The sequence below is a fragment of the Dermacentor silvarum genome, chromosome 7, assembly GCF_013339745.2.
Source record: "Dermacentor silvarum isolate Dsil-2018 chromosome 7, BIME_Dsil_1.4, whole genome shotgun sequence".
Lineage (NCBI taxonomy): Eukaryota > Metazoa > Arthropoda > Arachnida > Ixodida > Ixodidae > Dermacentor > Dermacentor silvarum.
Window position 1 is genome coordinate 45,214,960 of NC_051160.1, and position 17,610 is coordinate 45,232,569.

General features: G+C 48.2%; 2 protein-coding genes across 2 annotated transcripts in view; both read left to right on the plus strand.

The window, feature by feature from the left end:
• Positions 1-689: 689 nt before the first annotated feature.
• Positions 690-2,729, plus strand: LOC119458834 (neprilysin). The gene has a single exon (XM_037720696.1). It carries the CDS (start codon positions 690-692, stop codon positions 2,727-2,729), a length of 2,040 nt encoding a protein of 679 aa, XP_037576624.1.
• Positions 2,730-7,239: 4,510 nt separating this feature from the next.
• The window catches only part of LOC119458835 (endoribonuclease Dicer), a 56,057-nt gene continuing 45,686 nt past the window's right edge, over positions 7,240-17,610 (plus strand). The window contains exon 1 of the mRNA XM_037720698.2: positions 7,240-7,250. Coding sequence (XP_037576626.1) covers positions 7,240-7,250 — 11 coding nt within the window. The remainder of the gene's footprint in view (positions 7,251-17,610) is intronic.

The window sequence follows — 17,610 nt, forward strand, 5'->3', positions numbered from 1 at the left end:
ACCACGGTTTTTACATTCACCGCAGCAGTGGACTCGACGACTATGACATTCTGCGGTCGAATTCGAAGTTGCGGCTCCGGTTTTCGTCCGCAATCAATCAATCAACCAACCAAATTTCAAATTGTTAAGGAGCAGTGGGGCTTAGTGTTGAAGGCATGCTGACTGTCAACAAAGAGGATGACTTGGCGGGAAGAAGGCGCGGCTGGTTCGAGCAGCCACTTTGTTAACATTATGAAACATCGTTCCAGCGCACAAATAAACACGGACCAGAAGAAAAAAGACAAGAAGAAGAGCTGTCCACGCTTAGCGATACACATTGTTAAGATTGTTTTTATTATATCCCTGATTATAGCCCCTTTAAAAAAATTTCCTTCAGCTAGTATGACTGCTTGTTTTAATACTGGTCTAGTCATTCCAGTTTCTCCTTTTCCTTTTAATGCGCGCTTCTCATCTTAAATAACTTACCTCCTGCCGCCCGATCCTCGGCCTATCCTGCTTAGTGCGTGCGAGCCATAAAATAGGATCATCATCATCTTGTGTATACGCAGCATTGCCGCAGATTTTAAATAACACGTAAGTGCGCCTATACGCTTCGCTAATTCTGCCTCGTGGCAATATCGTACGAAATCTCGCAGGCTTGCTCGAGATCACGAGAAAGCGCGCTTTCGTCACAGACGAGACCCGACCCGATGAAGATTGACGTGGTCGCCGTCACGACCGCGTGCGTCGCCACTTGCTTCATCCTCGTGCTGTTCTACGTCACCATAGCGGGAATATTGCAAAACTCCTCGAAAGGCCACACACTGTGCGCAACGGAAGACTGTGTCCGTCACGCAACGCTCCTCACCCGATACATCGACTGGAAGCTCGACCCGTGCGACGACTTCGAGGCCTTCGTGTGCTCCGGGTGGCGAAGGTCGCAGGAGTACCGCGACATGTTCCGCTCGACGTTTGACGCCCTCAGGTACGCCTGGTACGGCCGCTTCGAAGACTTGCTGCGCCGAGGCGCGCAGCAACTGTCCGCCGCCAGGAAGCCGCTGGCCATGTACCGGATGTGCCAGTGGTACTATCCTTCGAACGCGTCGCAAATGGCCTCCTTCCGTCGTTTCATCGAGGAGCACGGCCTGTGTTGGCCAGAGCCACCGGCCAATAAGCTGCTCGCCCCTCTCTACCTCGTCGCCGTCCTCTCTTACCTGTGGGAGTCGCCGTTCTGGATCACTGTCAGCGTGCTGCGTCATCCTCGTTCAGCCGCCAGCCGCCGACGCGTCCTCATCGGTCCCGGCGCCTACGTGAGGATCATGAGATACCATCACCAAGTCGTCGAGCAGTACTACCTCCGTTACTGGGAACAGTTCCTGGCCCTCTTCTACCCGGACGCATCGACGCGACCGCTGCTGAACGAGACGGTCGTCGACGAGATCTGCGCCATGGAAAGGGACGTCCTCGACAGCCTGCACGCCGTGACCGCGTCTCCGCGAAAGAAGCCCGCGCTCGTCCCGTTCGGCGACATCGGCGTCCACGTGCCGAACGCATCGGCCGAGCACTGGTTGAAGGCGTTCCAGGAAGCCCTGTCTCTCGAGCCGAAGCTGGGCGTCGACGACGAGATCGCGGTCACCGACCTCTCGCTCCTGCGCACGGTCGCCAGACTGCTCACCAGTTACACGTGGCTGCAGCTCAACAGGCACCTCACGTGGCTCATCGTGCAGTACTGCGCTCCCGCGGCGGACTTCTCCCTCCTGGTCGGCTATTACGGAACCAAGTCGACGGCCGAAGCGTACCTGCCCGTGTCCTGCGCGCACGCGGTCGAAGCCGCGTACAAAGTCCTCGTGCTCGCGCTCGGCGCTTCCACCCTGTTCACGAGGCGGGACAGAGTGGTCATCGAGGCCGGCTTCGACAGCCTCGTCTCCGCGGCCGTGCGCAAGGTGAACGACTCCGGCTGGATGGACGATTACAGCAAGTCGAGGGCCATCGACAAGCTCGAGTCCGCGAGAGAGGAAATGTGGCCGTCCGTGAGGCTTCTCGACGGCGATACGCTAGAGGCAATCTACGCCGCCTTTCCGGAGGACGAACCATCTCTCGCCGACTATTGGGTCAAGTCGCGCAAGGCGCTAAAGAACATGAACAGGACGCCCGAGTACGCGGAAGCACTGCTGCTTCCAGGTAACAACTTCCCCGACTATCTCAGCTACGACTACGTGAGCAATGTCGTGAAGCTGGCGATCGCCGTGGCCGCACCTCCGGTCTACTACCGCAACGGGACCAACGCAATGATGTACGGCAGCCTGCTATTCCTCGTGGCTAAGCAACTCGCCAAGGCCATCGACGACGAAGGGATCAAGTGGGCGTCCAACTCGGCCGTGGAGGAAGGGACCTTTCTTTCCAACTCTACCCTGGAAAGGTTTCGTACCACGGCCGAGTGCCGACGTGGTGACGAGAACGAGACCGTGTTTCCCGACGTACCGGCCCTGGAGATCGCCTACGCCGCCCTTGGCGAGTCACACCTTCGAGGTGAGGAGAGCGTGCCACTGGCCCTAGGCGAGAACCTGCCGGAGGATAAGGTGTTCTTCATGACGCTCTGCTACTTGTCGTGTGCCATGCCCGACGACCGGAGCCCCATCCCGGCCGATTGCAACAAGGTCGTGATGAACTCGCCGGCTTTCGCCAAGGCCTTCAAGTGTCGGGAAGGCAGCAAGATGAACCCGGAAAAGAAATGCTCGTTCTTCGCGTGATTTAGAGTGCGGGTAAATAGAACTTCCTGCAAGAGGGAGAAAGTGTTGGAACCCAAATAGAATTTGACTTCTTTCTTTCTTTCCCTCATTCCCTTTTTTTTACAACTCTGTTGATATCGAGCGCGTAGTGGCTTTGTTCTTGCATATACTATACATTTTTTCTATGTATGGTCTGGAACATCTCTTGCAGAATTGCTTAACGTTGCATGGCTGGACATTGCGCTCTTAAGCAGAACATTCAAGCTTAATTATGTGATAAAGGAAGATTCGAGCTGTGATATACCGTTATATATAGATTTTTTGAACTTTCGGTGCTTATAAAGAAAGATTCGAGATGTGATATCTTTATAGATTTTTTGAACTTCGGTGCTTACGGCGTTGGTTCTCGGCGCTGTATCTACGAACTTTGACTATGTGCGCTTTATTCATTGATAGGTGTGCTGTGCAAATAATGATTGCTTGGCCGCAGCTTGAATGGTCTATTAGCTGGAGATAAAGCGTCGGTCTCACGCGCACTCCACTGTGGTATACTATAGAAGTACATGCAGTAGTGCTTTTTTAAAAATTTTCACGGGGGACATATTGTAGTTCATTTTATCCTCCCTTCTAAATGTATTTCTTGTTTTAGAGTACATTCATTGCTCATTTCCATAATTTTATTAGATATGCGTTTTACGGACTTTACAGTCACTGTTTTTTAGCTCCTCTACAGCGATGTCACAACCAACTATATAATTCATTACTCCATTGTTAACTCATTGTGTCCTGGCGCTCTTTGGCCATACTCATAGCTCTTGCGCCACAGAACACCAAATTCATCATTATCAACCCTAAAAACGTTTACACCCTTTGGGGAGTATATTGTTCAGTGTTGCCATATTTTTTAAGCGTTTCGCTAAAGTGAGACAAAAAAGTCGCTAACCGCTAAATTTTTTTGCAAGGTTCGCTAAAATTGTCGCTAAACCTTTTTGTAAAATTTAGGTAACATAGAAATTTTGGGACACTACAGTGTAGGCTATAGCATGGCGTAAATAAATTGCCGAAACGTCTCCCGTTTTGTGAAGTGCCTGTGTGAGCAAGGATCAACAGTGAATTAACCATTGTATAGTGGGCTTTTACTTTATTATACAATACTTGCATAACGGAATATGAAAGCGGAAGTTTCACGTTTACCCACAGATTGTGAGGTTCAAAATTTAGCGCGATTCAAAAGAACACAAGCACCATGATTTTACACGAACACAAGGGAACTTCGACCGCATTATATTCCAGAATTCTTTTTTTCTGATTCTCGGTGCTCCTGAAAGCACAGCAAAATGCTGCAAGATGTACAAGTTCACATGTTAACAAGGCGACGACAATTGCGTGACATTTATATGGAGGTCAAGTACTACGTGTCCGCTCCTTGGTCTACCTGAATTAAGGTTCTTCGCAGTACTGATTTGTCAATAAAGCCATTCGATCAGGAAGCAATGTTGAGGCTCGTGCGAACGAGCCCGGTCGCTCCTATGTTATACGCTTTTTTTTTGCAGTCGATTTATCTTTTGCTGCGTTCTAAATCTCAGAATGAAATTTGTAAATGTCCACCGATTGAACGTATTTAGTGAAAGTGCAGAGCCTGGCGCGTTAAAACGAATTAAAATTGCTTTAATATAGAATAAAGTAAACATTACTTTTGTGAGCACACTGTGAATCCTTTGAAGACTGCCATTGCTTCATCATGGTCACAGAACCCACATGTCATACAGCAAATTTCGGCCGCTCACACGTAGCTTTTGGATAATAAAGTGCGTTCTAGACGGACGTTTTCGAAGCAGCTTTCCTAACTTCGAAGTAGCTAAAATGTCGCCAATTGGTCCGTCACGTCGTTAAAGAAAACTGCCGGTCGCAAAATAAAAAAGCTTGTCGCTAGACAGTCAAGTAAATCGCTAAATCTAGCGACAAAAGACTAAAATGGCAAATTCTTGTCCTCAAACGATAATCGTCATCTGTCTCGTTTGCGTTCACTTTCTTGAAAACAAGAAGCTCACTACTTTCCTGTCATGACTCATGAATGCCATGTCATCCTGATAACGCGTATGCCATTCGTGCCCAGGAAGTATCGGGCGCGCAGCGTTAAAGAAAGGAAATGCACGCATTATAGTTGAATATTGCTTGGGGACAAGTTAGTTCCCAAAGGGTGTAAACTTATTACTGGACAGTTCACCTGTGTACATGAGAGGAAGTGTTAAAAAGCTCGTTGAGAAAAAGCTTGTTTCGTTTTCGAGTGCTCCCAAATTAAAGTGTACGTCCCATACGTCCACTCTATAAAGCAAATGTACACCCCAACGGGGCGTGCAATTAAACCCCATGGCCCAATCTGGGAACGCATGTCAACTATTGTAAATGGAGTTAACGATAGAGAGAAAAAGCGTGACTTAGGCCGCTCTAATCTCGAAGGCCATCGATGCTCCGCGCTGTTTAGTTTTTTCACTGCAGATGGCGGCACCAGACAACTTGTATCGCTTTCTCGCCGAGCTTGTGAACGTGTATTCCGCAGACGACAGTGTTATCTTTCCTTTAGTTTTCACTGGGTAAACCAGGCAGCTTTCAGTGAGTTATTTTTCAAAGCAAAGTAGAAAATTGATCCTCTTGACAAGCTATGCGTTTTCTTGATGCGCACTGGCGCAGTAGAGGCGCCAGTGCGCATCTTGATAGTGGTAGGGATAGTCAATACATTTGATAACAATGCATTTTGATTACATCGCCACTTGGCGCGGTGTTACCGCAGTTGTGACTGCTTGAAATGTTTGCAGTAATATTTCATGCGGTCATTCAACCGTTGTACTTTGACGTTCATGTTGATAGTGCGTTATGGCTTTCAGTTTTGTCTCTAGAAAGAAAATTGCGTGCATTGGAAGTTTTTTGCTCGTGCATAGAAGCCGGTGCGCTACAGTAGAATGTTGCCACAAGCAATATGGCATGACGACGACTTTCTCCACGAATTCGTCTGCAACTGTGTGGAGCGCTGAAGCGTTCGGTATTCGACTGCTATATATATATATATATATATATATATATTACGCGGTCTGCCAACACTTCTCGTTCATACATTTGTATGTACCCCGGGTGAGTACTGACAACCTCGGGAGACTTATAATAAAACGTGTTCATAAATGGCTGATGGCTCAGTGCCGACACGGAGCAAAGCCACAGTACAGCGCATGGCAAGGCTTTGACAGCTAGCTTTCACGAGGACGCTCAGAAGAGCACAGCATGGTTAAGTAACATTTCGCAAACAAGCCCAATCCGTGGATAACTCGTTTAGTGCTTCAATATCTGTTACCCCTACGCTTATCCACACTTACACGTGGACCATACGAATAAAAAGCTCCCAAGCAATCAATACTCCTTGTTCCAACGGGCACCATCTATAGCCTCTGTGATCGACGCCCCATGTAGTACCTATGATGCGGTGCACAACGTCTGGCATCAAACGTTGCTCTGTTCCTTTCCGCGCACATAATGCACGCTTTCATCAACGTCCCGAAGATGCTCGCTCAGCGCTTGTAGTTTCGAGAGATTCGGGGTTTGAGTCATTCCGGTGCTTTGGCTACGAAGCGGAGTTCTACTAGCGAAAAACGCACGCAGCTACTAGACGTACAACGCCACCGTCTCTCGGGGTGTTCAGCCGCGCCCTCTACCGCCACTTCCCGTTTCTCCGCTCCCGCGGGTAAGATAAATGCTTACAAACCACGCCGGCTGAACGGAACCGGCCGAAGTCTCAGCACCGGCACGGAACGACGCCGCAGCAGCCACAACGCAGCCCGAGGAGGCGTCGGGAACTCACGAGTGGTGGCGCGGAATTACGACGGCGTTCCATGTGCCTGGCGGTGATACGACCGTGATTTTCTGTTGCTCGCGACGCTGTTACGGGAGATACCTGTCTCATGAGGTGCGTACGGCGCCTGCTTTTTCTTGTTGCCTTGACTATGTTCTTTTTTTTTAAATTTATTTATTCCCGCACTTTTCTACTACACCTTCAACTTCGGCCCCCAACTTGTTGCTTTTCTTACAGCCGTAGCGCCGACTGCGCGCCTTTTTTTCTGGTTTTTGTTCTGTTTTCGTTTTCAGTCATCGCCCGACTGGCATTTCTTTCTCGTCGGCGCCTTGGATGCAGGGTAACGGAGGTAGCATTCCAGAACGTGAGAATAATAAGTGCAGCGCGTGGTCGTGTTTGTTTGACTTCGTGCTCTGTACCGAATTGTTATTACACCCCCCGATTTTGCAGACCTATCCCAAATGCGCGCGGATGGAGCTACGTCTCCCCCCCCCCCCCCCCCCCCCCCCCCAATGCGTGCAAAAAACATGGATATGAAACATGCTTGGACCGATCTCGTGACTCGATCGAGATAGCTTACGACGCGATCTGTGCTATAAGTTTTTCGTGTCACTGCTTCAGTTTGATGACTTAGATCTTGCGCGTGTGTTGTGTATTTCTCACGTGCGCGTGCTCTTGAAGCTTTGGACGATGGGCATACCGTGAGTCCGGCGATGGAGTGACCTGTCCGTGAAAGTCAGGTTGAGCTTCTCCGCCGTGCATCTGTTGACGGCAGCTTGACAAGCATATTTTCGGTTTTTACTATGCAAAAGCGGCACTGGGCTGCGGAACCATATAGCACTGCGCGAATGCGCGCGTGTGTGTGAGATTTCTAATCTTCGTCGTTTAGAGCGTCGCTGAACTTGTATCGAGTTAATGACAATGGTGATGATGCATATATATTCGTCGCAGAAAACAATTTAACTATTTCTTTTTCTTTTTTAGACTGTTGCTGTGTTTTCTGTTCTTTCAGTGGCTAAGTGTGGCTACCAGATGATGTCATGTTCGAGGGAAAGTCATTCACAAGTCATTAATTTCGCACTGTAATAGCAATTAGCAGCTGTGTTGTACACCTTGATTTGTCGAGTCTTTCGCGCTGATATTGCAGTGCTCAACTTGGATCGAACGATCTAGCCCAACTTAGTTCATTTGTGAAGTTATATTTCAAGCATCTAGTAGTCCACATATCTTCAGAACGAATGCCACTGCTGAGTGTTTCGTAATATATAATTTAATAATTTGAAATTGATAATTTATTTTCAATTTTAACTTCGAAGCTTCATGTGTCATATGTCACAATCACCAACTATGACTTCTTCGTCCATAAATATACGTTTGTTTTTTGTCCTTGTGACCATTGGACTTATGGCGCTGGTCTGACCTCTACTGTGCCTTAGCTGCACGCGCCAGCAAATATCCCAAAGCGTCTGCGCTTTCAGAATTGCAGACACAAGGTAACTTGTGAGCATTGTAACGGCTTTTACTTTCTTTTCTCTTCGCTCCCAAATTTTCGAAGATCACCATAAAGACGCGGTCTGTACCTGGAACTGCTGTCATGGGAGGAGGCAGGTAAATAAGTGCTCCTTCGAGCGTTTGCCAGCAGACGCGTAATCTCGAAGATCGTCTGCACGACGTCTAAAGTGACCAGCACCTAAGCGACTTTCGGGGGAGGACGACCGTCGGAAAAGCATTGGCTGCAGACTTGACCTGTCACTGACTGTGGATTGTAAAGCTTTGAAACATTTTTTTTTGTTATGTTTTTTTTTTCTGTGCCGATGTCTTCGGCCTTCGCGTCACCAGACGACAGCTAGAGGAAAGCAGACGGCGCAGAAGAAAGATGTCGTCTGCTCCCTTCCCTTCGGGACCAATCGGCGGGCGTATGCGCCCGACCTCGGTCGGCGGCGGTTCTCTGCGTCGTTTGTTCTTTCCGATGAGGTCGGGACTCCGACGCTTTCTTTTTTTTTTTTTTTTTTTTGGGGGGGTGGTTGCGTGCGGAAGTCGTTTTCTCGGGGGAGGGGCTCGTGTAGAAGCCGGTGCGCTACAGTAGAATGTTGCCTCGCTACGCAGACGACGACTTTCTCCACGAATTCGTCTGCAACTGTGTGGAGCGCTGGAGCGTTCGGTATTCGACGTCGTCTGCTATGCACTCTGAACTTGCTCGGAAAGCGACAGCTTGCACTTGAAAAGAGGCAGAGGTATTCGCGCTCTCAGCTAAAAAGCAGTTATATACGTATACGTCGCGTTCTCTGACACCGCGCTAAGGAGTATCGTTAAGACTGAAGCAGACGTCTGTTGCATTCATGATTATTGACCTTTGATTATTTCGGGTGGTTATAGATCTTCTTCCTACATAATTATTCAAGAGACAGGCTACAAGGAGCTTCATACCAAGAACACAAGAGGAAAATCTGGCGCTTCTGTCTGTAGGAGGGCTGCCAGTGTGATAGCTAAAACTGTTCTGATTGCTTCGAACAACCGTCATCGAATTTTTTTTCTTTCATGGGGATTATTACTATCGTAGAGCCACTAAGACGTGCTGTCCGAACGTTTCCGTACCTTGAGAAACAAAACTAATTCTTTACTACCTCGAAACAATTCGAAACTTGTTAGCGAAGTTAAATGCTATACTTCCCAAATAATCTCTGTATGCAGCGGCAATGTGCGAGAAGGTGTCGAGGTTACCTAATTTTGCGTCAGAAATTACGGAATGATGACTTAGTTGGAAACGGTGAACACCTAGAAGCACCAGTAACGTGCAACATAATTGATCCACAAAGAACACTTCTAAAGGAATGCCAAAAATGCGGGTAATAACGGTATACGCAATCGTATAAAAAAAGAAGCCACGTAGTACCCATCGCACCCGCTGAAGTTCAACCGCTTGCAGCGCCAGATTTCCCCCCTAGTATTCATCGGCTGAAACATCCATAATACACGTCACACTTTTCTATACCACCGTAAACAGATCTATACCTCACACCGTGCAGCGCAACAGCTCGCTTTTCATTGGCCCGCTGTATAGGCCTGTGGCGACGGAACATCACTGGGCTGCCGTTCGTGTTTACCTTAGCGTGAGCGAAAGTACACATCGTCTCATAATCCCCCCCCCCCCCCCCCCCTCTCTTGTTTGTTCGTGGTTCGTTTACAGTCGGTTTCACGTCTCTACGTGGTTACGGATGGCCGAGCGTTCCCTAATCTCCTAGAGAGTGAGAGAGAAAGAGGGAGAGAGAGAAGATGAACGGTCGTGGAGGACCCGTTGCCGGCGCCCTCTAGAGATCGTGGTCAGTAACTACGTCCCCTCTCCCTCCCAATATTTTGTTCTTCATTTTTTTTTCTCTCCCCACTTCTCATCCGCTTCTTTTGCCCCGTCCGACCGTGAGCAACTCGCCGCCCCTTTTCTGAAGTCCACGTGCGTCCGTGGGTCAAGTGCTTGGCGCGTATACGTTGGGGGATTACGGTATAGCTAATCCCTCCTCTCCCCTGTATAGGCCCTGCGGGCCCCCCTTCCCATTACAGAAGTAAACAACAACAACGAGTGCTCTGGCCCGCCCACCTGGCTGGCCACCACACCGTCACCTGTAGCTCTCGTTCTCCCTTTTCTTTTTTTTTTTTTGGCCGAAAAAATTGAGCGTGGCGACGAGATCATTTTCCCCTCTCCGTTTCCTTTTTCGGCTGCCTTGACCAGAGGGAAAGGAGGGTAAAGAAGAATGGATGTTTAAACACAAGCGGACCCGGTACGTGTACGACGTGTGTGCGTGTTGTAGTGGTTATAACGATCGGCGATGGCCGCAGAAGTCTATACTTTTTACCCCCCCCCCCCCCCCCCCTCCTTCGTGTTGTGTTTTTTCTTTTTAGCCTTCTTCTCTATATCTCTCTCTATATAAATGTTTTCTTCTTAGTCTAGCTTTAACCGCCCTATCTCCGAGTAGGCTGGTAGCTAAGAAATTTTTAGAAAACCGGAGAACGGAGGTTTCGAGGTGGCGAAGCTCCTCGGAGCAAGATGTGTAGTGAGCCGGTCGTTGAAGTTGGAGGTTCGAGAGGGAAAAAAAGGGAGGGGGAGAGGCGGCAGTAATAAATAAGTAAAGAAAGTTAGAGTATGGACGCGTGAGGTAGACAAATGATGGTGAAATAAGCGAGGAAAAAAAGAAAAACTACAAGAAAAAGATTTGGAGAAAGTGCCGAGCCGCATTGCCGCCGAAAAGAAAGATATAGCGAGCACTCCTCTCTGTGGAGGGTCGGCAGGTCGAGGAGGTCGAACTCTGGCGGGAGGTATTTGAGTAACGGACCGAGTGTCCAGTCTTTTCTCTCTCTCTCTCTTTTACGTGGCAAGGCACGCGCTCTCTTACTTTCACAGGTGTGTGGGGGAGAGAGAGAGATCGGCAGTGCTGAAAAGAATAGTGTGCGCTCGGGTCTTGTTGACGAGGCTGGAGCTTTTCGGATGAAGAACGTGTCGTCGGGATTGTCGATTGATACCACCGTTCCGGTCGACTAAATTCTCCCTCGGTAATGGCTGATATTTTTTAAAAATTTTAGTTTGTTGGTATTAGGTCCACGTATTCAAATTGTAGCGCAGGGATGCACGAACGGACATACTGACAAGGTCGCACTGATAGCGCCCGTGTGAAGCCTTTTTTACATTTTTTGTCATTATACTTAAAAAAAAAAGATCTCGTTTGTCTCCGTGTCCCTGTGTTCGTGTAATGCGAGAAAAAAATATATACGAATATGAAAAGAGATTCGTATGACAAGAGCTACTGCGCAAGCTTTTGTGCAACGAAAAGTAAAAGGAATTAAATTTAGGGGTGTTAATTACGCCCCCCCCCCCCGAAGAAAAAAACAATCTGATTAGGAGGCACACCGAAGCGGGGCACTGCGGATTAAGTTGGATTACCTCGTGTTCTCTTACGTGCACCCAGGCAAGTACACCGTTGTAAGTATCCCAGAGAAATTGTACATATGCGCCAGCCAATTACGTTCGTTCATTTCCATGACATCACGGCGGCGACGAACTTCTGTCATTTATCGGCGTCTTTTGAAAAGTGCAGCGCGGAGGCGGAGATTTGTGAACCGAGCTTCCAGCGAATTCTTGTGTTTTTTACCGAGTGTATGTTTAAAAAAATACGGAGTAGAAAAATGTGATTATTTCTGACGTCCGTATCAAACAACACATACGCAGCACAAAATTACAGCAGAAGTTGGCCTAGGCACGCGTGTCGACGAAACGTCATACGCAAATATGATCACACGTTTTGCGACTTGGCACACGAGACATTCGCCAACCAACGCATTTAAGGTGACTCAGTTCTTCTGTCGAGTTGAGCAAGCGCTAATACAGGAATCGCCTAACAGCGCGGTCTTTTTTTCAGCTTCGATGTTTTCCCAGAGTCGAGCGATCCCTATGCCCTCTCAACCCATGGGAAACATGCTTAATAAAATTAAAAAAAAAAAGAAACGTTCTGAACTAACGACTCTGCACTCTAGTTGTCAGCGTCAACTTAGCAGCGAGCCCTTGTCGCGAATTTCGTTTGTGACCGAGTCAAAACGAAGCAACTGCGTTTCAGAAGGTCGTACTTTTCACAACCCGAGCTAAACGCCGCGGCGGCTGCGACATTTCCAGGTCAAAATAGGCGCCGCCGGGTAAAAAAAAAAAAAAAAAAAAAAAAAAAGGGGGGGGGAAAAAAAAAAGAAAGTAAGGATATAGCTGTGAAAGAAGAGGACGATAGGGAGGGCGTACCTGTGGAAAGAATGATGAGACGGACGAAAAAGGGGACGAACTGAAACTGCCTTCTAAAGACTAAAAAAAAAGAATAAGAAAGAAAGAAAGGTAAGCATATAATATATAAAAGACCTCGTTGAAGGGGACGAGTGACCAACTCTGTGCAGCCGAACGGGTCCCGCGGGCCGCCGCTACAGCTCCTGAATGACCCCGTTCGGGTCCCTTTCCCTTCCTCGTCCCCCCTTTCCCGACGCGTCGCGCGTGCGACGGTGGGGAGGACACAAACAACCGCACCGGTTTTTACTTCCCTTTTCTTTCCGCTTTCTTTTGAGTGAGCCGCATTCCTCGCGCAGCACATTCTTTCGCCACTCGAGGACGCGGTCCCAACTTTCACTCCTCACTGTTCCCTTCTTCCTCGTTCTCTTTATTTCCCTTTCCCCCCGCTTTTTCTTTTATTGTTTCCTTTTTTTCTATCCATCTCTTCCTCCTGATGGTGGGTTATCGTGGGAGGTCCACCTCCGCGCGAGCAAGTCGCCTCCGCCACAGCCTTCGCTTGGTCAGCGGTTGGTTGCGCCTCGTTCGGTGTCGTTCTACGGAACCCTGTAGCGCGCCGTGGTTGCCTGTGTGGCCTCGTGACTAGAGAGCAACGCTATAGATCAGTGTGATAAACAAATGCAAAAAAAAAAAAAAAAAAATCAGAGCCCTTCTATTACTGTGAAGATGGAAGGCAGCGAAGCTGTGAATATGGTGGGTCTGCTGCTGTGAATATTGCTATGGTGAATTTATATAGGTATTATCATTACTGACTATACTGAGCGTATTGGGCATGTTCGTCAAAGAGCAATGACACCGCGGTGTTTTCGCCCGGCGCGATGGCCAAGTAGTGCGTCTGCAGCGCCAAGTCCGCCCCATCGTCATAGACTAGCGTATGAGCCACAGCGTTCACAGCCGCGGCACACTGCACGGCAGCGTCAGGATCCTGTGAGATCTCTCCTGCTCTCGGCGGCTCATACCCACATATCCAACGCGGGTATGAGCCACGCGTGATTTCTTACCTTCCTTCTTTCCTTCTCTCTTTTCCCTGGCTCACACGCGCGTATCGCTGGCCCATACCCGCATATCCAATGCGCGTGTGCGCCAAACGTGATTTTCTTATCGTTACTCGTGACGTAACTGACGAGCATGTGATGTTATTGATGTCATGACCTGTCAGTCGTGTTAGTCATCCGTTTTGACACCTGTGCTAAGGCGCAACTGGCGGGAAACCGCCACGCACATGGAGCCAAACCACCACGCACACGAAGCCGAAATGATGATGATGATGATCGTTGTTTTCTACACGCGGACACGATCCTGGGGGAGCTTGCCCTATTCAGCTTCGCTGTAAAAGAAAAAAGCTCGTATTACTGCGACGGAAGTTGATATGCTATACGGATTTTGGGTTTGCCCGTGTCGTACGTCGCTTCACCTTTATCACGAGGTGAAGAAAAAACAGAACTTCGCTCGCCATCGGGAATATAAATCGTGTCCCTGCGGCAAGGCGCAGCTGGGGTACGATCCCGCGACCATTAGCGATATCTGAGCCACGCCTGCAGTGGTTTATAGGGTACGTGAGGGTATTTCGGGAAGAACAACAAGTAGTACTGTAGCGGGCCTGGGCGAAGACGTCGTTGCGCGGATCGCAAATAAGTTGTTTTTGAGAAGACAGCGCCGTTAGATTAGGGACACTGTAATGTTTGATGTTTTATTTTGGTTATAGTAGTAGTATTTAAAGAAGAACGTACAGGTAAAACTCGTAGTGGGTAAGAGCCGTTGTTCCGAAACCAAACAAACAAGTAAGCAAGCGAGCTGGTTATGCCCGCTGTCAAAGAGAGAGAGAGACATGAACTTTATTGTACAAGCGGCTCATTGTATACGAGCTGGTAACAAATCATGCGTTGCTCTGAGGTAGGATAATGTGCTGAACGAGTTGGATTGGCTGCCAGAGACTGCACTGTATAAAAGTGTGTTGCTGCTGTCGTAGTAGAAGAATTCAGCGCCGTCGGAATCGCTGACGTCTGCAGATTTTTTTTTTTTTTCGTTTTCCCTTATTCGACGAGAGAGAAATGTTAAAATATTGCTGGACAAAGTGAAGGCAAATCTCGTTCCGTTTTGTATTTTTGAAATTCGTCCCCGAAGGCTCACAACCCGTATGCTTCACTGTGACGTCCCGGATTTCAAAGTATACTTTCTCGTAGCCGCGAGCTGCTTCCGGCGCCGACACAGTTCTCAAAGCTTGCTAGGTTGGGCCTTAGGTTAATTTAAAATGCAGAGCATGCAGTCCTACTTTAATGAGAAACTGTTAACTAAGCCGGAGAATTGACGTCGTCGAATTTTGGCACGATTAGCTAGTGCGGAAACATTAGAGCGGCGTCGCCAACCTTGCTTCGTTATCACGTCTTTTATGAATTACAAATGGTTAGAGTGGCCATTTTGTCATTGCATAAGTGTACTTTACCAATACAGTCTATATATTATATTCCTACTTACTGTCCATTAAACTCCCCTAGTCCTTCTCCTTTGGAAGCATTGCGCGTAATTTTAGCTGTATATTTGCAAAGGTGGCGTTTGGTCACGTGTATGAACACAAATCGCAGTGGCTTTGCGTTTACTGCAGGCTGAGCCATAGGCGCTAGCGAAGTCATTTGTTGCACCTCGCGATCTCTTGTTGCTAATTCCTTTCAGAGTGTCGCGTTTCGCGCAAGCTAATCAGATTGATTGATCCATCACCATTGGTTGATTATGGGAGCCCCAGAGCAACAACGAAATGGCCATAAAAAACATCTTAGTGGGCGGAGGCGCATAACTTTCTATCCACCCGGGCTTCTTCAACTAGCGCACACGTTTAATTACGAATCAATTTGTGCACCGGAATTGTTGCAGAAAGGATAGCTAAAAAACGAAAGCACAAATATTTTGTTAATTGTTATGAACGCTACTTTGTATCGTTCCCAATGGGTCGAAAGTGATTCCACGCGGCCTAACTTTGGGCACGAGGCAGTGCCACCCGAAAAGGTTGCTTCATTTTCTTGGAATGGCGCGTATAGCTTACAAGCGGCCACTTTGCTCGTTATAACGCCTTTATTCGTTATAACGACTCCTCTTTGTCGCGTTATAGCACTCTGTTGTCCGTATTTGTAAAGCCTGTGTGCAGCCACTGTCTCTAAGGCTCGACAGCAGTTTCGAGCAGGTGCTCAAGTGGGCTCGCGAGCTGTCCAGAGGGCACAGTAGAGACACCCCGGTCACGTGACGCTGTGTTTGCTCATCTCCTTAATCGTCTAGGTGGCGCTTTCTGGCTCTAAGGAAGCATAGGTGGCGTTGCCGCTTTTTGTCGTGCCGTTGCTAGGCGTCTTTCTTTCTCTTTGTCATTCTTCTTTTTTAACTGTTACTTCCCGAAGCGCACGCTCTGAGGCCCACCTGCGGATGACCAATGGAAATAAAGAAGCACACGGGCAGCGGGCGCTCAAGAATAGCAGCCGCAACGCACCGGCGCACCGAATCGAGGCGTTCTGCCTGTCTCCATATTTCTCCGCTGCGCGTCGCCCCCCTCTGCGCCGCGGCCGCGAAAAACTCTCGAACCGACGCTGCGACGCCATGCGTGCGCATTAGGTGGTCGCAGCGATTGAGCGGGTAGGGACTACGTCGATCTGCACATGCGATCCTAGCCACCTTAAAAGTTGTACTGACGTATAGTTTCCCCAGAACTTTACCACACGTTTTTTTTTTCGCTCGTAAAAGGACGAACGCTTTGTCAGGTATCGATGTTGGGAAACATCGATACATCGGAAGTATTTTAATTTGATACAAAAGTCGTTCTTCTGCATTAGGGTGGTGTCATGTGACACGTAACAAAGTTCGCTTACTTTGCGCAGCAGTGAGGTAAGGTACGATTATGTTTGCTCGCAAAAAAAAAAAAAAAAAAAAAAAAAAACGAACATGCAGATACAACACACATCTTGAAATCTAGGTGTGAAGCGAAGTTTTCGTGAAACGATTAATCAACCCCGTTGAAACGTTCCGCATGCATTCCAACAATTGAGCATGGTTTCCGTACAATTCTTATGGAAATTTTACGGAATTCTTACGGAATCTGTATGTAAATTTTGTATAAATTCCGTAAAAATTTCCATAAGAATCGTGCGGAAACCATGCGGAATTGTTGGAATGCATGCGGTACGGAATTATTGGAATGTCAAAATACGGAACATTTCAATAGGGGAGTGCTATACATTTGCCTATTTCATTCTTTCGACTTTGGCGCAAAGGGAACTGGTGCGCGCGCATGCGTGCTACAGTCACGTGACCTTCGCGGGGATCATCTCAGAGGGCCAGTTGACTTGGCACGACAGAAGATATATTTGCGATTGTGGCCTGGTGGTTAGAGCATCGGTGCTGGAGTACCGCTAGGCTCGACCTGAACTCTCTCTCCGGTGAAAAATCGTAATTTTGCGGTGAAAGTAGTGACAGCTATAGTGAGAGCTTTAAACCAGTCTAAACGATCTACAGTTTTGCGTCAGACCGCAAATGTGTAGGAAGTATACACGGGCTGCATCTGACTGCCGCTTGACGCATCGCCGTGCTTGCTGAAACGCGTTATATGCATCGGCGAGTTTGCTCGCCGATGCATATATTCGTGTACGTTGCACAAAGCGAAACTATAGGACACAACGTAGCACGTTCCCCCGCATTTCGTTTTTCTTAGTCTTACGAAAACGCAGCTCTGTCAACACGCATGAATCAGTTCGAACGTTAAAAAACGATGCACTTAAGCACACCCACACGCTCATTGCCGTTGATGGTAGGCAGGCGTCGGCGTACCTCGACGGTCAGTTTTGTTATTACTGTAGGGTAGGGCGGCGTAACCAGGAAGCTGTGCCCGGAAGTGTAAACTTAACTCAACGTAACCTTCTTCCGCAGACGCGTGGGAACTCGTCGACACTAACCAGACGCGGGGATTGAAGGTCAGCCTATATACGTAAACGAGACCAGAACGGGGACTGTCAGTGTCTTGTTCTGTTATACATCTCAGAGTCTGTCCGTCAAGAGGGCATGCAAAAAAATAAAAGAGAGTTCACCTTGGAAAGTCTTCCTGTTATGCTATGCATTATCGTTTGACGTTCTGTTCTCGCTAGTTAAGCCTCGTTTTTGCGAGTGTATAGCTTAGTTTTGGCGGTCAGTCTGTAAATTCGTGGATATCTAAAGAGGGCAAGTGCTTAAAATATACGGGCGACCAAAGGTAACAGAAAGCGTAAAAAAAAAATAATTAA